The sequence below is a fragment of the Schistocerca gregaria genome, chromosome 2 (genome assembly GCF_023897955.1).
Source record: "Schistocerca gregaria isolate iqSchGreg1 chromosome 2, iqSchGreg1.2, whole genome shotgun sequence".
Classification (NCBI taxonomy): Eukaryota; Metazoa; Arthropoda; class Insecta; order Orthoptera; family Acrididae; genus Schistocerca; species Schistocerca gregaria.
The window spans coordinates 376,032,419-376,059,785 of NC_064921.1; the positions used below are offsets into that span (position 1 = coordinate 376,032,419).

Below are 27,367 nucleotides of genomic sequence, written 5' to 3' on the forward strand. Positions count from 1 at the left end.
TACAGTTGAACAGTCTGTGTCGTCAGATGTACTCTGTGGCCTGATACAGGGCAAAGAGCTCGGCTGTACATACTGAGCAGTGTGCCAGAAGCCGATATCGAAAGACACGGGTGCCAGTGACAAAGGCACACGCGACTCCACGATCACTCCGAGAACCATCAGCGTATACAAAGGCATATCGCAAAGTCCCATGCAAAGGTCGTGAAACTGAAGGCGATAGATCGAGGCTGGAGCAGTGTCCTTAGGAATCGAATGAAGGCCAAGGTTAATATGGGCCACTTCACAAAGCCAATGTGGTGAAGGGTTCACATCCACTGGGAAAGTTGCAGGCAGTGTGAAGTTAAGCTGTCGTAGCAAGTGCTGAAAGTGGACTCCAGGAGGTAACAGAGAAGAGGAACGCAACCCATACTGGCGATCAAAGAAGGGGCATAGGATGGATGGTCATGCATGGTGGACAAATAGCATGCCATACCTGCTGTGGAGATAGTCACGATGGTAGGACAGTAGTAGTTCTGCAGCTTCAGTATAAAGACTCAACCAGGCTAGTGTAAAAGTCGCCTGTGGCCAAATGGATGCCAGGATGGTGGATAGTGTTGAAAAGGCGTAAGAGGGATGGACGTGCAGACAAAGGAGGCACCCATAGTAGAGTTTCGAACGGACAAGTGACCAGTACAAACGGAGGAGGGAAAGTACAATCGGCACCCCAGAAAGTACTACTGAGTACACGTAGGACATTGAGGAACTGGGTACAGTGGGCTACCAGGTAGGATACATGGGGGCAAGAGATATTCCTATCGAGCATGATCCCCAGAAATGTCGTACTTTCAACGAATGGAAGAGCAGAAAGCCCAACATGTAAAGATGGTGGGAGAAACCAATTCCGATGCCAGAAAATCATACAGGGCGTTTTGTCAGTGGAAAAGCGAAATCATTGTCGATGCTCCAGGAGTAAAGACGATAAAAACACCGCTGATGACGCTGCTCAGTGAATCAGGTCCATGGAGAGCTGCAGCAGATGGCTAAAGTGTCAACAAAAGGGAGCCCAAGAAGCCCTATGGGAGACAGGCCATTACAGGGTTAATGGTGATAGCAAAGAGTATGACGCTCAGGACGGATCCCTGAGGCTCACCATTTTTCTGGATAGACGTATCTGACAAGGTACAACCCACATGCACCTTGAAAACTCTGTCTTTTCAAAATGCCTGAAGGAAACAGGGCAGGCGGCCACCGATGCCCCACATGTAAAGAGTACAGAGGATACCAGTTCTCCAGCATGTGTCGCAGGTCTTCTCCAAACGAAAAAACACGGCCGCTGTCTGGGATTTCTGCAGAAAACTATTCATGACGTGGATGGACAAAGTAACGAGATGGTCAACTGCACAACTCCACGCTCGAAATCCTCACTGTGCATTCGTCTGTAAACTGCAAGACTTGAGCCATCACATCAGGTGGGCATGAGTCATACGTTCCGTCACCTTGCAAACGAAGCTGGCGAGAGAAATGGGGCTTTAATTAGGTGGTGGTTTTGTCCTTACCAGGCCTAGGTATGGGTATGACGGTTACTTCTCGCGAGCGTTCGGGAAATGTGATATCTACCGAGATGTAGTCATACATGTTAAGAAGAAAGTGCTTGCCTGCAAGAGAAACGTGCTGCAACATCTGAATGTGGATGACCTCTGTCTCTGGGACAGAAGATCTGAATGAACTGAGACCATGATCTGGCTTCCTCACAGTAAAGATGGCATTATAGCACTCGCAAGTTCAGAAGAGAACGGTATCAGCCGAGCCGTCTCCGTTCGTTTCCGATGGAGAAAGGGAGGGTGATAGTGCGAAGAGCTCGAAACTTCCCCAAAATTGCGGCCCAAGTAGGAGATACCAACAGTGACCTCGATAACATCGTCTGCTACCATTAGGCCGGAAATTGGGGAATGGATCTTGGTCCCAGGGAGCCATTGGTGGGTGGCCCACTCGACAGAGGAAGGGGTGGAACTGTTAAAAGAACTAGTGGAGGAAATCCAAGGGTCTGGGACATGGCATGGTAAAGAGGAAGTGCGAGGAATGGAACGTTCTGCAGCAGTAAGGATAACGTTTTTGAGATATTCCGCCTGGTCACCAAAACTGGGTCGCCAGGAAGGAGCAAACCTGCCAGTCATACTTAGCGAGCTGCAATTTGGGCGTGCATGTGGATGGGGTCGGAGTCAGCAAATGGATAGCACATAGGAAATGGTTGCTCGAGTAGCTATCAGAAATAACAGACCACTGAAGACGATGGATAAGCTGGGCAGTGCACAAGGATAGGTCCAAATGGGAATATGCATGCAAGGAGTCACAAAGTAAAGTGAGTGCTATAGTGTTAAGGCAGAAGAGGTTAAGTTGGCTAAGAAGGTCGACCAACAGGGCACATCTCTGTCAGATCCTGGGGGAAACCGAAAGGAGAAGATGGGCATTAAAGTCACCAAGTAGCAGAAATGGGGTAGGTAGCTGCCCAACAAGTTGAAGGATGTCTGCCCTGGTGACATTGAATGACGGATGGGCATAAATGGTACAGAGGAGAAAAAGTCATGTGTGAAAGGAAAAGGCGAACTAAAACAGCTCGAAGATGTGTAATCAGTGAGAGGGGTTGACTATGAACGTCATTCCATGTAAGCAGCATGATGTCCCCATGAGATGGAATGCCAACCTCAGGGGTAAGGTCAAAACGAATCGTTAATAAATGTGGAAGCTCAAAGCGCTCATGAGGATGCAATTGCTTTTCTTGAAGGCAGAGTAAAAGGGGACGCTAAGATGCTAAAAGTAGCTGTAAATCCACTTTGTGAGACCAAAGGCCGCGAACATTCTATTTGAGGAGACTCATGATGATGAAGAGATGTAGGGGTGTCACCTCGATGGCTGCTGAGTGACAGCCAGTGAAGAGTTGCTACTACAGGGCACAGAAGCAAGAGGATCCTGCTCCACGTGGACCACAAAGCATTGGCTTGCTTGTGCAGGCGGGTTGTGGAGTCCAACACTGAAAATCGGTTGGTGTTACGCATCAGCGACCTGTAGGCCGGCTGGACTTTGGTATCAAGTGGCGACACTAAGAGGATCTTCTACTTGATGAAGGAGAAGACCGTTTGCTTTTGATGGACTTCTTCGAGCCTTTCCAGTTAGAGGAAGGCTCAGTTTGTTTGGCTGGAGGGACAGGAGGTCTTCACGGTTGTGTAGCTGGTCGCTTCGCCCCTTGAGGCGAGAGTCTGAGGGCTTGTTGCACAACTGGACGAGGGGATTGCAGTGCTACCTTGACAGTGGGCGATTTCACAACTTCAGAACTGAATTAGAGGTCACAAGTCTGTCTGGTCATGTTCATGGAGCGAGGGGTAACAAGAACAGAACTATAGGTGCCAGATGTGAGAACACAGCGTTTGCGTCTAGCCAGTAACTTGTGAGCGACTGGGTAAGGCACTTTTTCCCTTACCCAGATCTCTCTGACAGCCCGCTCATCCAGATACATGGGACTATCCCGAGAGGCGGTGGCTTGGCGGCCATTGCAGTTGATACAGTGGGGAGGAAATGGCGGACAATCGCCCTCTTGCACATCCTTACCACAGGTGACACTTGGCTGGGTGACGACAAGATGTTCCAGTGTGACAAACTATGACTCTGGTAGCAGTGAATCGGGTTCAGAATGTACTGCCAGACATTGATAATTTCATTGCCTGCTTTGTTCTTGGACAGAAGCACCACTATCAATGGCGAGAAAAAGAGTGTGGGTGGCAGGAGGAATCTGCCTTCATTACACGATGGCGGCAATAACACACTGATCAGAAGGTAAGATTGAATTTTGGCTTCAGGTACAACGTCGAGCATCCTGGTGTAAATTACCACCATGGGACGAATTCAAAGTTGTATGGGCCTCGACATGAAAAGGATAACCGTAGAGAAGCGAGGCAGCAAGCAGTTGTTGTGGTTTAGAATCAGAAGTAGTCTCCAAAATCATAGTGCCATTCTGTAAATGAGATCAGGATTTCACATGGCCAGCAATTGCATCAACACCTTTCTGAATAATAAACGGATTTACCGTGGTGAAGGACTGGCCGTCTTCAGTACGTGAGACCACAAGGAACCATTGTGCAGCAGGAAGGGTCTCTGAATATTAGCCTCATTACGTTTATGTTTCGTAGATGTTGATTGGGAAGTTGATTGACTCTTTGGGAGAAAGTCCCCATGATTGCCAGCATCTTTGATGGCGCACTCCTTCCAACTTGGGGCTCCCTTCACAAGGGGGTGCATCCGCCTTAGGTGATTGTTCACACCTCTCGAACACCTGACGGAGGGACCAATTTGGGAAGGTTGCAGCTCAGGCAATCACCTCTCCCTGGGCCTGGCCTGTACAAGGGGATACGTGTGAACTCTACCTGTCGACCCAGGGCTAGGAATTATGCGTTACCCAGCCACTTATTACGTGTCAGACGCGTGGGGGGAGGGGGGGGGGCGCCTTCAGGAGTGCACAGGGAGGTAGAGGAAAAAGAGGAACCTCAAACCCTGAAATGGGGGAATGAGAGGAGAAGGGAAACAAAGAAAGAAAAAGAGAGAAGAACAAATGTGAGATTGTTCTTACATCAGCGACAGAAAATGCAGAGCATTCCCAATAACATCCCAGACATGTTCCCCAATGGAGGGGAAAAAGAATAGCAAGAGGATAGATATGCAGCACGGAAGGAAAAAATGCTGCATAGGCTGGGGCCCCGTGGTAGCCAAGCATGAGCCCAGCAAAGAACGGCTAGCCCGCTGGGGGAGGGGGAGGGGCGGGGGAACAGTTCAGTGGTAGGGTTGTTATCAGGATTGACAGCAAACTAACACTGACAACAGTTCAGGTATGTGTGCCGATGTCACAACTTTAAGATAAAGGGATACAGAAATTATACGAGGATACAGAACAGGTAATTCAATACAGCAAGAAAGACAATCTAATAGTAATTAAGGATTGGAATGCATTTATAGGGAAAGGAGAAGAAAAAAGTTGCAGGGGAATGTGGGCTTGGTAGCAGGTATGAGAGGAGGAAGACTGAGCTCTGCAATAAATTTCAACGAATAATAGCGAGTACTCTATTCAAGAATAATAAGAGGTGGTATACTTGGAAACGCCCAGGAAATATGGGAAGATTTCAGTTAGATTACATGGTCAGCAGATATTCCGAAAACGCATATTAGATTGTTAGGCGTACCCAGTAATAGATATAAACTCAGATCACAATTCAGTAATTAGGAATATTAGGATGAAGTTCTGCAAGCTAGTCAGGAAGAAACAGTGCGTATAAAAGTGGGATATACAGTAGGACTAAGGAATGAAGAGACACTAAGTTCTCCGAAGATATAGATATTACGATGATTAACAGTTCAGTAGGGAGTTCAGTCGAAAAGGAATATACAGCTCTAAAAGGCCCATTAGAGAAGTTAGAAAGAAAAACATAGGTACAAGGTAGGTAACTGCAAATAAACATTGGGTAACAGAAGAAATATTTCAGTTGAACGACGAAAGAAGACAGTACAAAAACACTCAGCGAAACTCAAGAATACAGAAATGCGAATCACTTAGGAAAGAAGTAAATAATAGGAAGTGCAAAGAAGCAAGGGGAAATGGATATATGAGAAACGTGAAGGAATCGAAAAAGAAAAGATTGTCGGAAGGACTGACTCAGCATATAGGAAAGTCCAACCGACCTTCAGTGAAATTACAAGCAAGGGCGGCAACATTAAGAGTGCAGCGGGAATTCCATTGTTAACTGCCGGATAGAGAGCGGATAGGTAGAAAGAGTGCACTGAAGGCCTCTGTGAGGGGGAAGATTTGTCTGATGTGATAGAAGAAACGGAAGTCGATTTAGAGGAGATAGGGGATCCAGCATTAGAATTTAAGAGAACTTTGGGCGACCTAAGATGCATTAAGGCAGAAGGAAATGCGATCGGAATTTCTAATCATTGGGAGAAAAATTTATGTTGAGTGGAATGTTTGATACTGGGGATATACCTTCAGACTTTCAGAAAATCATCATCCTCACAATTCGGAAGCTAGTAAGAACTGAAAAGTGTGTGAATTGTCGCACAATCACATTAAGAGCTCACGCATGCAAGTTGCTGACAAGGATAATATATAGAAGAATGGAACAGAAAATTACGAGTTTGGCTTTGGGAAAGTTAAGAGCACCAGGAGAAGTAGCGCTGCCATTGCAGTTTATAACGGAAGCAAGACTTAAGAAAAATAAAGACGCGTTCATAGGATTTGTGGATCTGATAAAAGCGTTCGGCAATATAAAATGGTGCAAGTTGTTTGAAATTCTAAGGCAAATGAGGGTAAGCTATAGAGGAAGGCGGGTAATATACAATATGTACAAGAACCAAGAGGAAACAATAAGATTGGAAGACCAAGAACTAACTGCAAGGATGTAAGAAAGGGATGCAATCTTTCGCCCTACTGTTGAATGTGTACATCAAAGACAATGACATTAATAAAAGGAAGCTTCACAAAAGTGGGATTAATATTAAAGGTGAAAGGATATCAGTACTAAGATTTTTTGATGACTATTCTCAGTGAAAATGTAGAATTACGGGATCTACTGAATGAAGTGAACAGTCTGATGGATTGACAGAAAATGGAAGACAGACTAATGTAATGAGAACAGCGAGAAACATCAGGATTGGTGATCACAAAATATGAAATTAACGAATTCTGCTACCTAGGCAGCAAAACAACCTATGATGGATGGAGCAAGGACATAAGAAGCAGACTAGCACTGGCAGAAAAAGAATTCCCGTCCAAGTGAAGTCTACTGGTGTCAAACATAGGCCTTAATTTGAGGAAGAAATTTATGAGAATGTACGTTTGAAGAACAGCATTCTGTTGTGGTGCTACAGTAGAATGTTGAAAGTAAAGTCGACTGATAGGTTAAGGAATGGGGTATTTCTCCTCATAATCGGCAAGGAAAGGATATATTTGACAAGGAGGAGGAGCAGGATGCTAGGACATCTGTTAAGACACCAGGAAATAACTTCCATGGTATTAGTGGGGGCTGTAAATCCGTAGAGGAAACCAGAGATGGAATAGATCCAACAAATAATTGAGACGTAGGTAGCAGTTTCTGCTCAGAGAAGAAAAAGGCTGGCGAACGGGAGCAATTCGTGGTGGGTCACATCAAACCAGCCTGATGACTCGAGTAACACAAAGGAGGTCAGCACAGAAAGTCACAGGTTTGAAGATAGGGTGAAAGTTCACGCGAAAACCTACTTAAAAAGCTTCTAGTACCAACTGTATGTGATGTATTTAGGAATATATTACGACCGCCTATGTTACTGCTTGCAGAAGGATCACGAAGACAAGGTTAGTGTAATTACATCACGCACAGAGGCATTTAAGAAATCATTCTCCATATGTACAAGGGGATGCATTTCTTTCGTGCGCTTCACAGTGATATGTCTAGTATAGACGTAGATGTAGAGAGAATGACAAGTCAGTCCAATCGAAATGTTCCCTTATGTCACCTACATCATTCTTAAAATTATAATTTTTGCCATGTCGCCATAGATTCAAAAAATGTTTTAGTGCTATGTCTCTCAACCTCTCTTCCTTTGAAGCACATCAATGTCCTTTTCAAACTTTCGCAACTCCCCTAGATGCAAAAAAGCAAACACGAATACATACTTTTTTATTATGTGCATAATCACGTACAATATTACGGGCGATTTCTTGCATATAGTGCTACTCAAAGAAACGGGTTGACGATAAAATTTTCTACTCGATAATTTACCTGCTTGTGGTTATAATATATTAAAAATTTCGCGACGCACCTGACGTTTATTTTGATCACACCAAAACGTCACGACGCGGCGGTTGAAAATTTTTTTTTCTTCAACGTAATGTCTGGCATCGGGCATACAGACCAGGTGACTTTAAGCCAGCAGTGGTACATGCTAGGTCTGTATATTCTCCACCAGTAGAATTATTGAGATTTCTTTTTTTAAGGAGAAGTTAGTCTGACTCGCCCTTTTCTTGTGATATTTCATCACAGGTAGTATATTACCTCACTTTCATTCTGTTTTTATTCGTTTATGAGGTATAATCACGAAATCGGTCTTTTTTCACTCTATTCAATATGATTTCGCTCCTCACAAAGCACAACATTGTAGATGAAGCACATTCATGCAACACTGCTCACTTCCGACACATACTGATTATGCAATATTGAATTCCATTCACTACCGGCAACACACTCGGGCCGTAGCTATGAGCATTTATTCTCGAGAAGTGACAGGTTGTGTTACCAACTTCTGTCTGTAACCATCTTTAACATTTATTATACTTATAGCCGTCAAAGAACCACATTATGGTTCCCTAGCGTTTGAAGTTCTGAAATTGACGGAAGTATTTACATGAACATAACTTTAAAACGTTTATGAGGAACTCCAGGGCAAGAAACAGCAGAGTACCAAAATTAGAAGAAAAACGGATAAATGCAGAAAAAACAGAGTATCTGGCAACCGTAATTAGAGTGCAAAAAGATGCAGTATGGGACGTAACTATGCCTGTGTAGGAGAAACAATGTGCTGTAATCGAGTTTCGAATTCAAAGAGTTTGTCCACACATGGAGCAGTCTCTCCTTCAGCATGACAATGCCTGACCACAACGAGCGCTGCGACAACTGCAACGATCTGCCTGCCGCCTTGGATTCACTGTCATCGATTATTCCCCATACAGTACTGCTGAGGTCGACCCGCCAGGTTAGCCGAGAGCCGTAACGCGCTGCTTCCTGGACTCTGGTAGGCGCGCTGGCCCCGCATCGAATCTGCCTGACGGATTAACGACGGATGTGGTTTTTAGGCGGTTTTCCACATCCCCTAGGTGAGTACAGGGGTTGGTCCTCACCTCCCGCCTCAGTTACATGGCTCGCAGACATCTGAACACTTTCGCACTATTCGATGGATTACACTAGTCGCAGACCGTTGGGTACACTAATTCCTTCCCGGGGGGTACGGGGTGGCGGCAGAAAGGGCATCCGGCCATCCCTTCAACTAACATTGCCACATGCGATTAACCATGCCGACCGTGCATATCCGCGGGAAAGACAGCACAAGCAAAAGAAAAAGAATGACAGTACTGCTGAGGTTCCATCCGATTATCGCCTGCTTTCAAAATTAAAGGACGCCTTCAACGACTTAACTTTCATAGTGATGAAGCGGTAGCTGCGCAGAGGTGAAGTCGTGGCCCCGTCAACAAAGTCAAACGTTCTACAGCGGCGGTATCAAGGAAATTATCTCTGATTGGGAGGAATGCGTTCGTCACCAGGGTGAGTATTCTGAGAAGTAAATACGTAGACAATGTTTTCACAAGAAAAATCGGAGACAATTTTTAGCACGATCCCTTAGGTTAGCAATACTGCGGTCAGCTTTTATGAGCTCGCACGCGCCTGCCATCTCTGGTGGGACTAAAACCTATATGGAAATTTAGTGGTATTGCTTTATGAAATTAGTTAATTAATTAATTGCTTTGTCGTTTGTAGGTATGTTCTGCATTAATGGTGTGCGACAGTGAATATTTAGAAATAAAATAGGTTAAAAACTGAATAGTACAGAAGTTTTAAGAACATTCAGACGGACATTAGCGCAACAACATGCTGAATCTGTGGTCAGGATATAACTAGCACTTTTTTCTTCTTCGAAGAGTACTGAGTGGAAATGGACTTGGCCCGGACACTAACGATCGCTATCAGTTACTCTAGAAAATCAATATATATGAATGAACGGTCCAAAACACATGCGACTGCAGTCACAATATCGCATCTCAGGGAAATGTGATGTCTGTTAGCATGTGAATGCACATTTTTGGTGTGGCGCAACTCTTAATAAAGAATAAGTAGGTCCATAAAGTAGGGTAATAAATGGAACCGGGAGTGCTGTCTCTCCTGTACTGCACCAAATCTAAAACGGCCTCCCCAGTAACCAGGGCGGTAGGTGGCTAAAACCGGGGATTTGGGGTCGTACTGGCTCCACATTGAGTGACTCCAGCACATGCTGCACGTGGATCCCAAATGGTATCATGGCTTGTGAACCGTTGGAGGCATTCCAGATGTGGACGAGCAACAGTATTTTGTGTGTGTGAAGTTGGGGCTGCAAGGAACTTACACACCTGACGCACCGTGAGGAGCTGGTGCCAGATGGTAAGTGGTAAGTGGCGGTTCCCTCGCCTCAGTACAGATGCTAGGTATGGGATGGTCCAATAAGCACCCATGGCCAGCCAAATCCCCTCATGATGAACAGTATTAGTGATTCGCAAGTAAGCGGGTCTCACTGACGCACACACCACGCAACCAAAATCCTGCCGCGAATACACGAAAGCCCGATGAAACTGAAGGAGACGTGCCATGTCTGCTCCCCAAGACCTGTGGCTAAGGCACTTTATTGTGTTCAGTGCCATCAGGGTTCTGGCTTCCAGGCATCTCAGTCTAGAGTCAAAAATGAGGTCCAGAAGTCGCACTGTCTCCTAAAATGTAGGATGGTGTCCCCTATTTCAAGGTAGGCAAATTAAAAAGACTATGAGAACGATAAAAATAAACATAAGCACACTTATCTGCAGAAAACTGGAATCCCATCTTCGCAGCCCACTCTAACCTCCGCATCGTAAGTTGCTACTGACGGTTTACCGTTGCAACACTGGAGGAGGAACAGAAAACAGCAAAATCATCTTCAAATAAGGAGCACTGTACAGGACTCCTTACCGTAGATGCGATACTGTTGATGGCTATGGCAAGAGAGTAACACTTAAAACACTGACCTGAGGAACCCCATTCTCCTGTTCAAATCGCTCACACAGCATGTCACCAGCTCTGGTCCTTACACATATCGTTAAGGTGACACACTGATAACTACTGGGGCATGTGCAGTGCTTTCCTGGTTTGAGGAGAGAGATCAGAATTGCCTCCCTCCACGAGTTAGGGAAGTTGCTGTCTGCTGTATTAGATTAAAACATTAGGAGGAGGATTTCCTTTGATGCCGCTGGCAAATTTCGAAGCATGCAGTACCGGATTCGGTCGTGACTAGGAGCTGTCTCACGAATCTCAGTCAGTGCCAATTCGAGCTCCCACATGGAGAAAGGGAAGTTGTAGACCTCGGAGCTGTGGAAGCTGAAGTCCATCTTTTCGCTCTCTACAGTTGCACGATAGCGACGAAACGCAGGATCCTGGCTTAGATTGGCAGTAGTTTGTGCAAAATGATCGACCAGCTTGTGAACAATGTCTGGGGGTTGTTTGGAGGCACCCCTGTTTCAGCACTGTTGCTATAAGTGAATGGCTTCATTTACTGGAAATCCTTTGGATGGCTTCCCAAACTTTTATAAAAGAAGTAGAACGATTAATGGAGTCCAGGAACGCTTTCCATGACCTTTTATTGCTCTACTAATGACATGTCAAGCCTTGGCTCTTAACTCGAGAGCCCCTAAGGTTGTCTGCTGTCGGCCGACGTTTAAAATTTCGAAGAGCCACACGCCTTTCCTGGATTGCAGACCAGCACTCATTTGTCCACCAAGGTTATGGTCGCCTCCTAAGATGACCTGAGGCCGTTGGATGGAGAGTTCAGTGGCATGACAGCTTACTCGTGTGATGTGGTCCACCCATTCTTGGATACTGTCACAGTATTTGAACACAGCCAGCTGGCTGAAATACGTCCAGTTAGCCCTGCTGACCATTCATTTTGGGAGCTTAACTTCAGTTGGTGAGCCATTTAGTACGTGGAGGCGCATTGGGAAGTGGTCACTGGAATGAAGGTCATAAATGACCCCCCCTCCCCCACTGAGAGGAGTTGGCGAGGGGGCGAGAGAACAGGAAGAGAGGTCGATGGCTGAGAATGGCCCAGTAGCTCAAGAGAAATGTGTGAGATTACCCGTGTTGAGGATGCACCGCTCGTGAGACATCAAGACGCCCTCCAAAACCCGACCCCCAGGGCAAGTATTGGTCAACCCCCACAGGACATGATGGGCATCGAAGTCTCACAGGAGGAGGAATGGTCGCAGGGGTTGTGCGACAAGACCCGTGAGAGCCTCAGAGCCTTGTGCATCTTGTGGAGGTAAATACAGTGAGCAGACAGCGTTCCTCCGACACACGAATTTGAACTGCAGCTGCTTGCAATCAGTAGCCAAAGGGATGGCAGGCGTGGTGCGCATTAGTGACAAACACTGCGACACCTCCTTTGACCCTTTCCCCCGAGAGGTCATGCTTGCAGTATAGCATATATCCTTGTAGCACACGGACATCTGTATCTTTAAAATTCGTTTCTTGTAAACAAAAGCACAAGGGACATGCCTGTGCTAAGAGTTTCAGTTCCTCCACATGAGTCCTGAACTCATTCATGTTCCACTGCAGTATGGAAGCCATGTCATCGGTGCGGTTTTAATTTACCGCTATCTTTGCACTGGGGAGGCGAAGCACTTTAAGAGTGAGGGGAGTGGAGGGGCTGCCTGGATCCAAGGCCTCTAACTTCACGATATCATTATCAGTCAGACGGGGAAGAATGGCGTCTGACGGCGCTCGGGACAGCTTTTGACCCGAACGTCTTACGTCTTTCCCTGCACCCTGTCCCTTCGAGGGTGGAGAGGGAAAGGGGGCGTTGAGAGGCACTCTCTTCTTGTACCTTCTGTTGGTGTTCCCTGGAACGGGTGCCTTACTCTTTTTCCCTTAACATGTACACGTTCAAGTACAGCTGCTTGTGGTGGATACAGGCACGTTAGGCGTCGTCTGTACCGAAGCGTCTGTCTTGGTAATAGGTTTCTGCACCATGGACGAATATGAAGTGGCAAAGACGGGGTTTCGTCGCCTTATATTCTTTCTTGGCTTCAGCATGGATCCGCTTGGTCACTTATCTACTGTATTTTGCGTTCTTCAGCAAAAACAGAGCAGTCTCGGCCCCAGACTGGGTGGTTCCCAGGGCAGTTGATACAGACCCGGAGGGGAGCAGTCAGTCCCAGAGACATGAGCGGCTTTTCCGCAGTTCACTCAGATCGCTCACCTCCACAACTCATGGTTGTATGGCCACGTACATAGCATCGCATAGGATTTGGAATGTAAGGCCGAGAATTGAATGTAAGAATGAAAGCGGCAGTCTTTTCAGTTGCTCCATTACTCCTGCGTATTCGTTGCTCCACATCGACTATTCCCTGGGATGCCCATTCGTGCTTCAGTTCTGCTGTGTCTATGTCCATATCTTGCATGTGACAACGCCCGTACTGGAGTTGGTGTTCATCTCAACAATGGTATCATAGTCAATTAGTTTCTGCAATTTCTTAAGAAGGTCAACCTGCTTTGACCTGATAGTTTAGATTAACAATGAGCCATTAGGCAATAGTATTATAGGTTTTAATGTTTCAGTAAGGCCTTCCAAACCCATATGGATATAAAAGGTGGACACTTTTCCAAATGTCCCCTCCTTCCTCTTATCACCAGAAACACATTGTTATTAAGGCCTCCAAGAACTCAGTTACTGCAATCCAAAGTATTTTTAGTATGAGGAGGGCCAGCCCCCTAGCAAAAAGGTGAATGGCCTTTCAGATCATGATGCACAAATTTTAACTAAAAGATTTTTGTGCTGCAACACGTGTTAAATATAGTCATCAGCTGTTTAGGAAAGCTGATACAGTTGCTGTAGAGACCTTTGTAAACCTTATAAAGAAACAAGAGTGGCAAGATGTTTATAGCGCTGATACAGTAGACGATAAATGTAATGCTTTTCTCAAGACTTTGCTTGTGATCTTTGAAAGTTGCTTTCCGTTAGAACGTTCAAAACAGGGTACTAGCACAAGCAGACAGCCTGGGTGGCTGACTAGAGGAATAAGAATATCTTGTAGAACAAAGTGGCAATTATATCAATACGTTAGAAACAGTCAGAATCTAAATGAATCAGCCCATTACAAACGGTATTGTAAGGTGCTTAAAAATGTTATTAGGAAGGCAAAAAGTATGTGGTATGCAGATAGAATAAGTCTCAGGATAAAATTAAAACCATATGGTCAGTCGTAAAGGAAGTGGCTGGTCTGCACAGACAGGTCGAGGATATAGAATCAGTGCGTAGTGGGAATGTGTTACTGATAAGTCGCATATATGTACAGTATTTAATAATCACTTTCTGAACATAGCAGGTGAACTAAATAGAAACCTAGTCGCAACAGGGAATCATATAGCGCTCTTAGAAAAAAGTGTTCCGAGACTTACCTGAAATGGTCCTCCATGATACTGATAAAAGGGAGATTGAGTTAATAATTAAATCACTAAAGACCAAGAACTCTCGTGGATATGAAGGGGGTATCTAGCAGAATACTGAAGTATTGTTCTATGTATTTAAGCCCAGTACTTAGCCATATCTGTAACTTTTCCTTTAGGAGTGGTCGGTTTCCTGACCGATTAAAGTACTCGGTAGAGAAGCCACTTTATTAAAAGGGAGACAGGGATAATATTGACAATTATAGACCTATTTCTATGCCATTGGTGTTTGCTAAAGTTATCGAGAAGGTTATATATACAAGGTTACTTGAGCAGTTAAATTCACATAATTTGCTGTCAAATGTTCAGTTTGGTTTTAGAAATGGTTTAACAACTGAAAATACTATATTCTATTTTCTCTGTGAGGTTCTGGACGGATTAAATAAAAGGGTGCGAACGCTAGGAGTTTTCTTTGATTTAACGAAGGCTTTTGACTGTGTTGACCACAAAATATTACTGCAGAAGTTGGACCATTATGGAGTAAGGGGAGTAGCTTCCAATTGGTTCACCTCTTAGTTTAAGAAGAGAAAGCAGAAGGTAATTCTCCGCAATATTGACAGTGGTAGTGATGTTCAGTCCCAATGGGGTACTGTTAGGTGGGATGTTCCCCAAGGGTCGGTGCTGGGGCCACTGCTGTTTCTTATTTATATAAATGATATGCCTTCTAGTATTACAGGTGATTCAAAAACATTTCTGTTTGCTGATGACACCAGCTTGGTAGTGAAGGATCTTGTGTGTAATATTGAAACAGTATCCGATAATGTAGTTCATGAAATAAGTTCGTGGTTTTTGGAAAATAATTTGATGTTAAATCACAGTAAGACCCAGTTTTTACAGTTTCTGACTCACAAATCAACAAGAACCGATATTTTGATCAGACAAAATGGGCATATTATGAGCGAGACCGAACAGTTCAAGTTCCTAGGCGTTCGGATAGATAGTAAGCTGTTGTGGAAAGCCCATGTCCAGGATCTTGTTCAGAAACTAAATGGTGCTTTATTTACCATTAGAACAGTATCTGAAATAAGTGACACTTCAACACGAAAAGTAGTCTACTTCGCATATTTTCATACGCTTTTGTCGTATGGTATTTTTTGGGATAATTCTTCTGGTTCAAAAAGGGTATTTTTGGCTCAAAAACGGGCTGTTCGAGCTATGTGGTGTAAGTTCAAGAACCTCTTGTCGACCCCTATTCAACAGTCTGGGAATTCTGACATTGCCCTCACAGTATATATTTTCTTTAAAGTCGCTTGTTGTTTGCAATATTAGCCTATTCCCAAGAGTTTGCAGCTTTCACTCAGTTAATACTAGGCAGAAATCCAATCTGCATGTGGAATGCACTTCCTTGACTCTTGTGCAGAAAGGAGTGCAGTATTCTGCTGCATCCATTTTAAATAAGCTACCACAAGAACTCAAAAATATTAGCAGTACCCCAAACTCTTAAGTCTAAACTGAAGAGTTTCCTCATGGCTCACTCCTATTCTGTCGAGGAGCTCCTGGAAGATCTAACAAATTAAGCAAATTCCTGTGTTACATTGTTGATTTTCTTTATTTAAACTTACTTGTCACCTGAATGTTTTTTATATTTTATTTTATCTGTTTCTAATATCGTGTTATAATTTCATGTATTGACTTGTTCAATGACCATGGAGACTTCTACTTAATTTGGTCCCACGGAACAATAAATAAATAAATAAATAAATAAATGAGGGTTCACTCAGAGCCCCGCATGCCAGAGTAAGCCTTATACCACTGAGGTGCGGCAGGTTCCCCAGAGGTTGCCCGCTAACGATTGTTCCATCTCAACAGCCATGCATCCCATCAGCGCGCAGCGCTTTTTTAGGTTTATTCCGTTCTCGCGATCCGGGCAGCCAAGCCAAGATCCCCGAGAGACACAACGTTCCACCGCCGCGCGGCGCAGTGTTCACTGAAGCATGCCCAGAGTGATAGCAGATTGGCGACACTTACCATTTCCCATCTCAGGAATCTCGGGGTCGCCAAGCCCGTAGCCAGCAAAGAAATGCTGAGCCCCTGAGAGCGAAAAAGAAGTGCCTCCCTGGGCAGTTGATTGTTTTCGTTGAATGACGCGGTTTTTAATAGGGCACAAATCTTTCGGTACGTCTCTGTTGTTGATGCGCAGGAAAATCGCGCCTTCGGCAGTTAGTATAGTCAGATTCCACATCACATGGACCTACACTTTGGGCGCGATATTGCAGTACTTTACGAGTTAATTATTTTCTGCTTGTGACCTTCTAAATTACATCGCAGAACTCTACATTGCACTTAGCGGTCTTCTTTCAAAGGTACTTCGAAACACACTAAACGATCCACTTTTTTGCTTGCTTCATCATGAGCAAATAAGGCAAGATATTTTTGTCGCAAATTAGTATTAGTTATAGTAAACGAGACAACTAATTCCAAAAACTTCACGATTGTCATATAATGAGTGAGGATGCCACGTAGAAAGTTTTTGGACTAATCAGTCCTCGCGAGCATCACGTAAAAACTTCAGAGTTCCTAAAACTTTACTGGATATCGTGGATAATACAATGAACGCTATTTTCCAAGGCTGTACAGACGTCAAGAGTGATCGGTTCTAAGTGTCCTAAATCTAATCAGAGTTTTTTTAGGCATGCCCATCATATCGACCGTTACGCCCAAAAGTTGACTGATATTGATCCCATCATCGATGCAAAACATAAATAGTAGATTTTTTTCTTTTTGCTGATTAGAGATTCTTGCTTATTGGTAAAAATTTTTAAGCGGAGTGAAAGCAGGACTCCATACAAATAACAATATAGATTTTTGTCCGAATTGCCATAGCCAAACGAAAAATGGGAACTATACAAGTGGGATATTAAATTACCCACCGTGGGGTACAGTTGTGCGAAAATATTTAATTGCTGTAAAGTAATTGTGGTGATTAAAGAATAGTGATTAGAGAGGAAATTCAATATTTAAGGAACAAAATATAGTTGATGAAATAAATGCTTTTAGCTCAGTCATGAGTTGCATTAAGAAGTATCGTTTTTATATCTTGGTGGTGACTTGTCTCCGAGACGTACGTCCATTTTAAACCATTCTACAAAGAAATTTACAGATGGCATGACAGTTTTACACAAGAGAAGCATACATATTTGCAATTCAATTAAATTACACTACTATACATTTACGATATTCAAATTTAGTTTGTGTGTGCCGCCTTACTAATTACACATCATATCGTAAGAGTGCAGTACAGGAGAAGATTATGTACAAAATTTCCCTCTGCAGTGACGATCAAAGCGGTACTATGCCCGACGCAACGACACTAAATAAACCGCATAGAACAGGCATTAGAGAACTGACGTGCAGAGACGCCAGTGGTTGCCAGCTAAAACGCTGAAGCCCGCTAACACACTGCGCGCGTCGAAGATAAAATGTTTACTGATTAAACAATACAGTGTTTTATTTCATTAACTTAACATAGACTTAGAAACTGTACAGTATTTTTTTGCTAATACCACTGACTGGCTCCAGTGGGTCGAATTACATCGAAGTCCTATGCGTTACGTCATAGCATGACGTCACCTGCCAAAGACGTTACAGTTCGTGAGTACGCTCAAGTAGCTATGTTGTTATGCACTACACACAATTTATGTCCAGTCCCTACAAAGTTCCATGTCTTTACTATAGTTCAAAACTAGAAAGTGCGGTAGCCCCTGCTCCAAACAAATTAACCGGCCAAATTACAAGAAGACAGCTCATTTAGCAGATGATCTCAACAGCAATACATTAGTTATATTCAGTCTTCTAATGGAGAAGAGTGTTATTTTCAAGTAAAACATAGTCAAACAGTTTCACATACTGAACAAAAATTACATTTGATTATAATAACAAAGCCAAAACGTGCAGTATTACGAACGAAGACTAAAAGGTAGAAACAAACAACTAGCATACCGGTACACTAAGTCAACCATAGGCAAGCCATTTACAACAGATTTAGTTAGTTTTACGTACTACGGTCTAGTGAGGGGCAATATTTGTACATAGGCTTTTTGCTGTATTGTCACACGATACGGTACGTAACTAGTAAGGCAACACACAAAAACTAAATCATTAGGACAAATTTGTAAGTGTTACATAGTGTAATATACGAGTAACTGTACGACAAACATGTATGCCTCACTTTATAAAACTGTCATGCAAACTGCGATTTTCTTTGTAGGATTGCTTGAAAATCGACATAAATGTCCGAAAGTAGTCACCATCAAGAAACAAAAAAGATATTTCTTAATGGAACTTACGACGGAGCTACAATCATTCATTTCGATTATAAAACAAGTTGCGGACCTATTTTTCACCTGCAGCATGCTGCAAGTTCATTAATATAATTGTGTTTCAAGGACATACTGTTAGAAGAATGACTAGAAAGTGGTTTTGCGTACCTGCAGGCTCTAGCGAGTCAACCAGAGCAGCAACCGTGCTACTTTCAGGCACCACCGTCAGCGGTGCGTAGGTGGACGCGCCAGCACCGCCATCACTGTAGTCCAGCGATGGCTCTTCAGAAGTGGCGCTGGTGAGACTTCCGGGAACTTCCGTCGCCGTCTGTCCGTATGCTGGTGCAGAAGTAGCGTTCGACTTTATCCCCAATGTCTCCCTCACCTCCTCCAGTTCCTCTGGCGAGAACATTTTTTTAATAGCCTCGAGCTTCTCCGGCGGCAAACTATTTTTTATCTTCATTATTTCTTCTTTCGACAGCCCCTTCAACAAGTCAGCGAACGCTTCAGCGGATAATGACTCAATAATTTTCGTTATTGTGTCAGAGGGCAAGACGTTTATCAGCTTGACAATTCCGTCCGCCGTGAAGAGCTTCTCTAGACCCGGTTCAGCGGACCTTTCTACTGCCTCTTCTTCAGATGAAGACTCGGTACTCTCCATTTCCTCTGTACGTTGCTGAAACGCTTTGCTCGGTTGTTGCTGTGGACTATTTGCTGCAGAAGTCGCAATCTCAGAGCCTGCTACCGCTGCAGCCGCTTCAGACGACCTCGCGATAAATGAATCGCTCTGAGGGTGACCCGCAGTTTGCTCGTCCAGTGCAGATAAGACATTTGTGAAGCCTTCCAGCCGCCGCCTGTTCTCGTCCGGCAGAGACTGCCTGAGATTTGACATGTGTGTCTCCGACAGTTCCCGCAGATGTTTCGCAAATTCCGCTGGAGTCTCTGATTTTATTACCCTAGCGAACAGTTCTGCTGAGATATTCACAGGAGCGACAACAGACGTCTCTAATGCTTTCTCCATTTGCCTGCTTTGTGAATCCGCTTCTTCAGGTCCACTTACTTCACCACCTTCATAATGTCGCGAGCGCTGCTCGGTGTTAGTGACGTCCTGAAATGATCTGGCCTGGTAGAAATCTGGTTGTCCAATGTGGGCTCCATTCCGATAGTATGGTGAATGAGGGTGGTACAAGGACCAGTACTGTGTAGCAGGATATCCGTAAGGCGACCGTGCACGGAAAGTCTGAGGTGTATAAAACCAACTGTATGGGCTTCTCAAGTGGTCCACATCGTTGTCTGAGACGTCTTCGCTCGAAGAGTCTTCCACGCTTTCAGTGTCAACGTGAAACCTGTTATGAGGGTCATAGTATGGCCCCCAGTAGACTTGTCTCTTGCTTCGAAATGGAGTGCGCCTATTAAACCTTGTAGCATCACGTGTAATGGATCCCTTATCGTTTGAAGGAGAATTCTTTCCATTTAATTTCCGAAATAATGAGCCCAATATTGCATCACGTCTGCGCATCCGTTGGATAAGATTCTGATCACGCACATCAGATTCTGGTCTCACACCACGCTTCTGCCTCCTAATAACACCAGGAATCTTTATCACTGTTACTAATCGCTCTTGTTGCCCTAGAGGATGATTTAATGGCCATTTTCTTAAAGTCCGTACTACACTCTCCTCAGACTCCTGAGGAGTTCCGCTTTGAAAGCTACTAGATTCCACCGAATTTGACTCGTTACCAGTGACCTCGGACTGATGTGTAGCACCGCTGCCCAGGCTATACTCTCTTGCATATTCCACAGGTTTCTCTGTTCCACCGGCTCGCTTTATGGTTTCAGAAACTGAATTTCCAATCTCATCCAACTCTACATCGTAGGTATGATCGAACGGCAGTGCTGCCCACTTCCAAAGGCCTTTGCCCTGTCCATTTGTTGACACTCTAACTTTAATCACATTCGGTTCTGCGTCTACCGATGGTCCCTCGTTCGCTCTGTGGGCGTACGTTACATCAACAGCGCCTCCGCTGATGTGTGAACCCTGCTTAGAAGCAAGACCCTGCGGAGTACTTGGTTCGTCGGCGAAGCGCTCGAGAGTGGGCGGGTCTGCGGCGAAGGAGCCGTCGGTGCGGTGCCTTCTGCTGCGGGAAGGACTTCTGAAGGACCTGACGGCATCTCTCAGCACGGCACCGACCTCTGGCGTGCGCTCCGGATTGTCCTCCTCCACCAAGCGAGGAACCGGCATGCTGTCGTCGGCAACTCGAGGCTGGGTCTCCCCTCTCTCGACATCTTTCGGTACCGGAGGCTCCACAATAGTGCCGTTGGCCTCAACAACCAACGGTCGTGATGTGTCGAACTCTTCTTCAATGACCCGGTGTCCCAATGACACCTCCACATTCCCTGATTCCTCTTCTATATCCAGCTCGTAGTCTTCGGACACAGTTGACGCTGTGAACAATAAAAGGAGTCTACAATTAGAACAATATCTCATTTTTAGCTTCGATGACACCTATAAAAGATTATGTTAGCTGCTAATATGTTGACGGCAGAAGATTAGTATTGTTCATCTATTTTCATATCTAAAAGCTGTATTGATTGCTTTCCAGTTTAATTGCAGCCTATTTCAAAGGCGTGACTCCGTGTTCAGGCACTTAGATATCAATACAAAATATATTATGCAAGTAATCACCACTATAGCTATCAGGATATCTACATTAGTAAGCAACAATCCTGGGGCATCGAACCCAGACCCTGTTGCAGGTTGGTTAACAGCTTCCAGGGGCAACAAGAATTTCAGTATTTCATATGAATACTCGCCGAGTTAAAAAATGGATTTCCGACAACATATTCATTAACAGCTATAATCCTAAGTGAAAATTTCAACCAACACATATTACAGGCAATATAGAATAATAATCGCTACCAGTCACAACAGAAGGTGATTTTATTTCACACACGACTGGTTTCGGGTTGTTCCCATCTTCAAGTGGTTTACATTCAGATTATGTTTCTATACAAAGTGTTGGAGATCACTGTTTAAATCACAAAATAATATGACGACCAAACAGACACAAATGAATCGTTTGGAAGCGGGTAAGCAACATGTGTTGCAAAATATCGTGCTTACGTAATGCTGCTGTATCCATATCGTTTTTACATTACATTTATAACATTTTTGCAGAAATATTTCGTTTTTTATATGTTAAATGTAACGTGAAAACCATATGGATACTCCAGCTTTATGTAAGTGCGATAATATTTTACTTAGCCACTTCCAAATGTTTCATTTGTGTCTGTGTAGTCATCACATTTGCTTTTGATTTAAACAGTGATCTCCAACATTGAGTATGGAAACGTGTACCTGAAAGTAAAACACCTAAAGATTGGCATCAGACCGAAACTGGACGTGTGTTAAATAAAATCACCTACTCTTGTGACTGGTAGCGGGTATTATTCTACACCCAATAAAGGAAGTCACGGAGTTTAACTGCAGTCATTATGGATAAAACACACGTATATTATAGTTATAAACTGCGTACGCGTCTTGACTCTCTACTCGCAAATACGCAGCCTATATTGATACAGTATTTGAAAGTAAAAGCACTTACTGTCTAGCAGCAAACTTTACACAATTTCAAACTTTAACGAAACTTTCTCGCTGGCAGCACTCGCTAAATGATTAAGGGAAAAATATTTATAGCTTGCTACATTTTCATTGATCATGCTGTAGAACTGACTTATTAGGTTTTAATTTGTTTTTTTCTTTACTACGAATTGTATTCGCAAGACATTTCGCAGCACATATAGTACTGAAGGTATCTGCCAAGTTATATCTCTTCAGTTATGTGGTTCAGGGGAGAGAATGCCGGAAACATCGAGTTGCGTGAAAGAACTAGCTTTTGTTTTAAACAGAGCACAAGTTACCCAGAATATACTCATGCAGTGTTTGGTAATTAGAGCACGTAACGATTTAGAGCAAACTTTAAACTTAATTTCTAACCTTTTCTAAACGTTTTCGCTTACACACTTAGAATGATATTGTTGCAAAGCAGAATAATTTTGTTATATTTAAAAAAATTGAAGTTCTACCAGGACAGCTCAGAACAGGGAAGGCTAGCTCTGAGCAGATACGCGATACGGAATGTCAACCAGGTGTACCACCCATGTAACGGACGTCGGGGCATCAAGCGAGCATTGTCACACAACCTCCGAGCTGGGAGAGCAGAAACTTACACCTCGCAGTACGATGTAACATTTCGTATCTTCAGCACCACTGCAAATTCAAACACAGGCAGGAAGAACCCAGCTCGGCGAACAGAATGTAATTGCTGAATGACCACAGCGAGGTAAGGAGTACTGGCAGGAGCGAAAAACGAGGGCAATTGCGTTCACACACAAAGGGCCACGGTATCGTAGGTACAGTCTCGGGCATTTAAATAACGCGGCATTCCGAGCTCTAAGACACACTCAGTCGTGCTGCCATTCTGTCGATGTTCTAGAAAGACTAGGCGGCATACTCAGTTTCAGTGAAATCACAGCAAGCTGACTGATGAAGGTGTGGCTGCAATTTGCTTGTTGACCAACACCGAGACGCAGCCAACCAAATGGATACTATAGCCGTGGTTTGCCACTGCTGCCTGTTGAATCATCACGGATGAAAAAGACTGGTGAGTGGCCTGCCCTCCGCCAGTACGAGTCATCGCGGATGGTCTATGAGCTGTGATCTCCACACCGACAAGGTGTGACGCGTTTGCGCAGCCCCCTGACCGACTGCTGAACATCTGCTGCGGTCTCGGTCGATCCGTAATGGATAACCAGTGCCTGGTCTTCACGAAAACTGACATCGCGGACCAGAATCGGCTGTCCACATATCTGAGCGTGCGACGTGGTGCCTTCGAGATCACCGAGATGGAAATCGCACTATGTCACAGAATGATTGGCAGGCGAAGTGTCCTCCTCCCTAGACTGCCACTGCCGTGGCGTTGGCCTGCGGGGCGACGTCTCGTCTCACTGACGAGGTGTCAACGCTTCTGGTTACGCCTGGTCGTCGTCGATCACTTTCTGGCTCCGTAAGCACAGCAAGAGAAATTTATTGACTGATTGGGGTTGAAGGGACCAAAGAGCAGTCCCTTGTTACAAATGTGGTCCATTCAGACAGACTGACGTCTCAGAAAAGTCATAACGATAAAAGGTAAAAAGCTAAAATACGTAGAAGTCGTGCTGTCAATGGTAAAAACAAAATGAGGGAAGTCAGCAAGTGAGCAACCCCAAGGCTATGCTAGAGGCAGGACGTATCCCACCTCTGATACAGTACAAGCAAGACCACCTACTATTCAAAAGCGTTCAACCGCTAGGATGTAGAATTGCGTATTGTAAAAGAAAACTAACCAATTCTAAAAAGTGATAAAACAGAGTAAAAGGGAAAGAAAAGAGGATCTTGGCCAAGGAGGGGAGTCAGGAATCTCCAAACACAGCTTACAGTGGGAGACATCCCAACCCTCACCGCCCTGCCCCTACTCCAGAGTGAGATTAAAAACCTTAAAACTGAGAATAAAAACTACTTTCACGGAGGAAACTGAGAACCAGTTCGACCATCCAGGAATCGCTTGCTAATATTAAAGGTAAATTTCGGGGAAGTCTGTACTAAGTATGCAGAGCCAAATGAAAGGGCCATTCCACCAAGATGTGGGCTACTGACTGGAAGGCTCCACAAGGATGGCTCATTACACAAAATAAAACCGTGGGTCAGCGTGGCATGGCCAATGCGGAGACGACACAGGATGGTCGTATCCTTTCGGGAGAGGCAGAAGGAAGAGCACCACGGGACAGGAGTCACCTTAATCAAACGAAGTTTATTACACAGGGAGGTAGCCTCCCAAGAGTTGGCCCATGATTGTGTGAAGTGAAATTTGATGTGAAGCCGTAAATCCGCTGCAGGGGAGAGGGGGGGGGGGGAGGGGGGGCGATAAGTGACCGCTCCCCAGCCAAACGATCAGCAAGCTCATGACCTGGAATACCCACATGGCCAGGGACCCAAAGGAAGTCAACGGAACAAGCAGCATGGTGACCATCAGTGAGACGGTCATGGATGACCGAGACCAAGGGATGGCGGGAAAAACCCTGGTCAATAGCCTGAAGGACACTCACCGATTCTGTACATAGCAAATCGCTGTGGAGTTGGGACTGTTTAATAGAGGTAAGGGCCTGGGAAATTTCCATCAGTTCTGCAGTAAACACCCCACATGTAGTTGGCAGGAGATGATTTTCCGTACCACAGGACATGAAGGCATATCCCACACAATCAGCAGATTTAGAGCCATCAGTGTAAAAAAACAACAACATCCCGTAACTCCCATAAAATTCGGCGGAAAAAACAACAGAACACCATCAGGGGAACGGAATCTTTTTGACCTCGGCAGAGACCCATCTGAATCCGGGAACGAAGAACTAACCAAAGAAGGGGGGGAGGGGGTGTTGGGAAGGGAACTCTAGAGACAGGACGAAGAAGGAAGATTAAAATTACAGAGCTCAATCGGTAAACCCATCCAAGGGCGAGAATCAGGAGGGCGACGTCCTTTGTCTGGGAACAGGATAGAATAGGAAGGATGAGCGGGAAAGGAATGGACAGTGATTGCATAAGAAACCACAATCTGGGACCGCCAAACTGAAAGGGTGGGGGGAGGGGTCGGGGAGGAATCCCAGCTTCAACCAGGAGACTATCAACAGGGCTAGTAGGGAAGGCACTGGTGGCCGAATGGATACCACGATGGTGGTTTCAGGAGGAACGGTGTGGAAGGAGCAGCTGAAATATGAACTCGACAACCGTAGTCCAAGCGAGACAGTACTAAAGCCCGATAAAAGCAGAGAAGAATGGAGCTGTCCACACCCCAAGAGGTTTGGGCGAAGAAGCGAAGGACATTGAGTTTACGGAAACATCCTACCTTCAGAAGTCTGATATGAGGCAGTGAAGTGAGCTTGTTGTCTAAAAGAAGACACGGGAAACGAAACTGTGGGCCCACAGGTAATCGTCATGCACCGAGGTAGAGCTGCGGGTAAGGGTGGACAGTAGTTCAGCAATAGAAGTGGACCACCCGTGATTTTAAAGGAGAGAATTGAAATGAAGATAGTCCACGCAGAGGCACGCAGTATAGCTCCCTGGAGCTGCTGCTCTGCAGAGGCCATCGAAGAGGAACTAACCCAAGTACATAAATCATCCACATACAGAGCAGGGGTGACCAAAGGACCGACAGAGGCCAGAAGTCCATCTGTAACAATGAGGAAAAGCAGTAGACTCAATAAGGAACCTTGTGGGCTTCCATTCTACTGGGTCCGTGGAGAACTAAAAACAGTACCAACCTGAACCCTGAATGATCGATGGAGGAGGAACTGGATGATAAAAATCGAGAGCGGGCCCTGAAGACCCCTCCCATAAAGTGTAAGTAAGGTATGATGGCGCCAAGCCACGTCATAGGCCTTGCAAAGGTCGAAAAATACTGCAACCAAATGGTGGCGCTGGGAAAAAGCCTGCCAAACTGCGGATTCAAAGCGAAGTAACTGATTGATTGGTGACTGTCCCTCTTGGAAGCCACACTATCCATTCAAGTAACTTGCAAACAACGTTTGTCAGACTAATAGGTCGATAGCTTTTGACAAACAGGGGGCTCTTACCAGGCTTAAGGACAGGAACCACGATGCTATCCGTCCACTGAGAAGGGAAGTCACCCTGGAGCCAAATACGGTTAAACACCCAGAGAAGATGTTGTGGATCAGTGGGATGTTGAAGCCCTGATACCACCCACTCCAATCATGGGCTCTCCTCATAACCACCACCCAGCCACAGCAACGGCCATCTGGCACAGTGGCCATTGCCGAGAATTCCGATGCTCCAGGACGACAAAGAGCCACTTCCAGGCTTTCATGATGTGGTCACAGCTCAGGTATCATAAGCATGATCCCTGCGTTTTTAGGGAGCTCAACCAAAAGGGTACATAGCGACCCCACCACTTGGGATGGCTACCGTGCTGGCTATGCACCCTAGCATCAGACAATGACGAAGGAAAAGGTAGAAGGAACTGTGGGGGGGGGGGGGGGCACACGTCGGACACACTAGGTAAGCTGCTCTTCCCCAAATGGCTTACACTATGGAATAGGAATTTAGTAATGGAGGCCGGGGACCAGAGGGGGACCAGAGGGGGACCAGAGGGGGACCAGAGGGGGACCAGAGGGGGACCAGAGGGGGACCAGAGGGGGACCAGAGGGGGACCAGAGGGGGACCAGAGGGGGACCAGAGGGGGACCAGAGGGGGACCAGAGAATGCCAAAAGGATGAGGTAATTACGCAACAAAACCAAATTGGAAAGCCAACATAACCAGTAGGATAGCGGGGCCAACAAAGACAGCAAGAGAGGGAGAGGAGAGGGCGATGGGGAAGGGGAAGGAGTAAGGACAGGAAAGGAGGGGAAATGCATGTAAATGCAGCCCAGTAAAGAAGAAAGGCTGCAATAGCTTGGGGACCCATGGTCGCCACGCACGTACTCAGCAAAGGACCGTGAGCTCCCTGGGGGGGGGGGGGGGGGGGGGGCGAGGGAGAACTATAGAAATAAATGTTATTGCAGCTACCACTGTCACCGACACCTGTGAGCATAAACTAGATCATCCACTCATCCACACTCCATGCCTAACCTCCTGCTCACAATGCTATCCCAGCCATCCAGGTCGCAACAAAAATATTTAACACATTGCCTCATATGTAAAGTAATCATAATTGCAACTGTTTTATGTATGGGAGTTCAGTTCCTTAACGACTGAGGTTTGTCACAGTACTAACAATCGTACTGTACGC

General features: G+C 45.1%; 1 protein-coding gene across 2 annotated transcripts in view; it reads right to left on the reverse strand.

Moving 5' to 3' along the window:
• The window catches only part of LOC126320146 (uncharacterized), a 212,544-nt gene that overhangs the window by 94,405 nt on the left and 90,772 nt on the right, over nucleotides 1-27,367 (reverse strand). For both annotated transcript variants that reach the window (XM_049993758.1, XM_049993757.1), the window contains exon 4: nucleotides 18,698-20,974. In XM_049993758.1, the coding sequence (XP_049849715.1) occupies nucleotides 18,698-20,974 (2,277 nt within the window). The remainder of the gene's footprint in view (nucleotides 1-18,697; nucleotides 20,975-27,367) is intronic.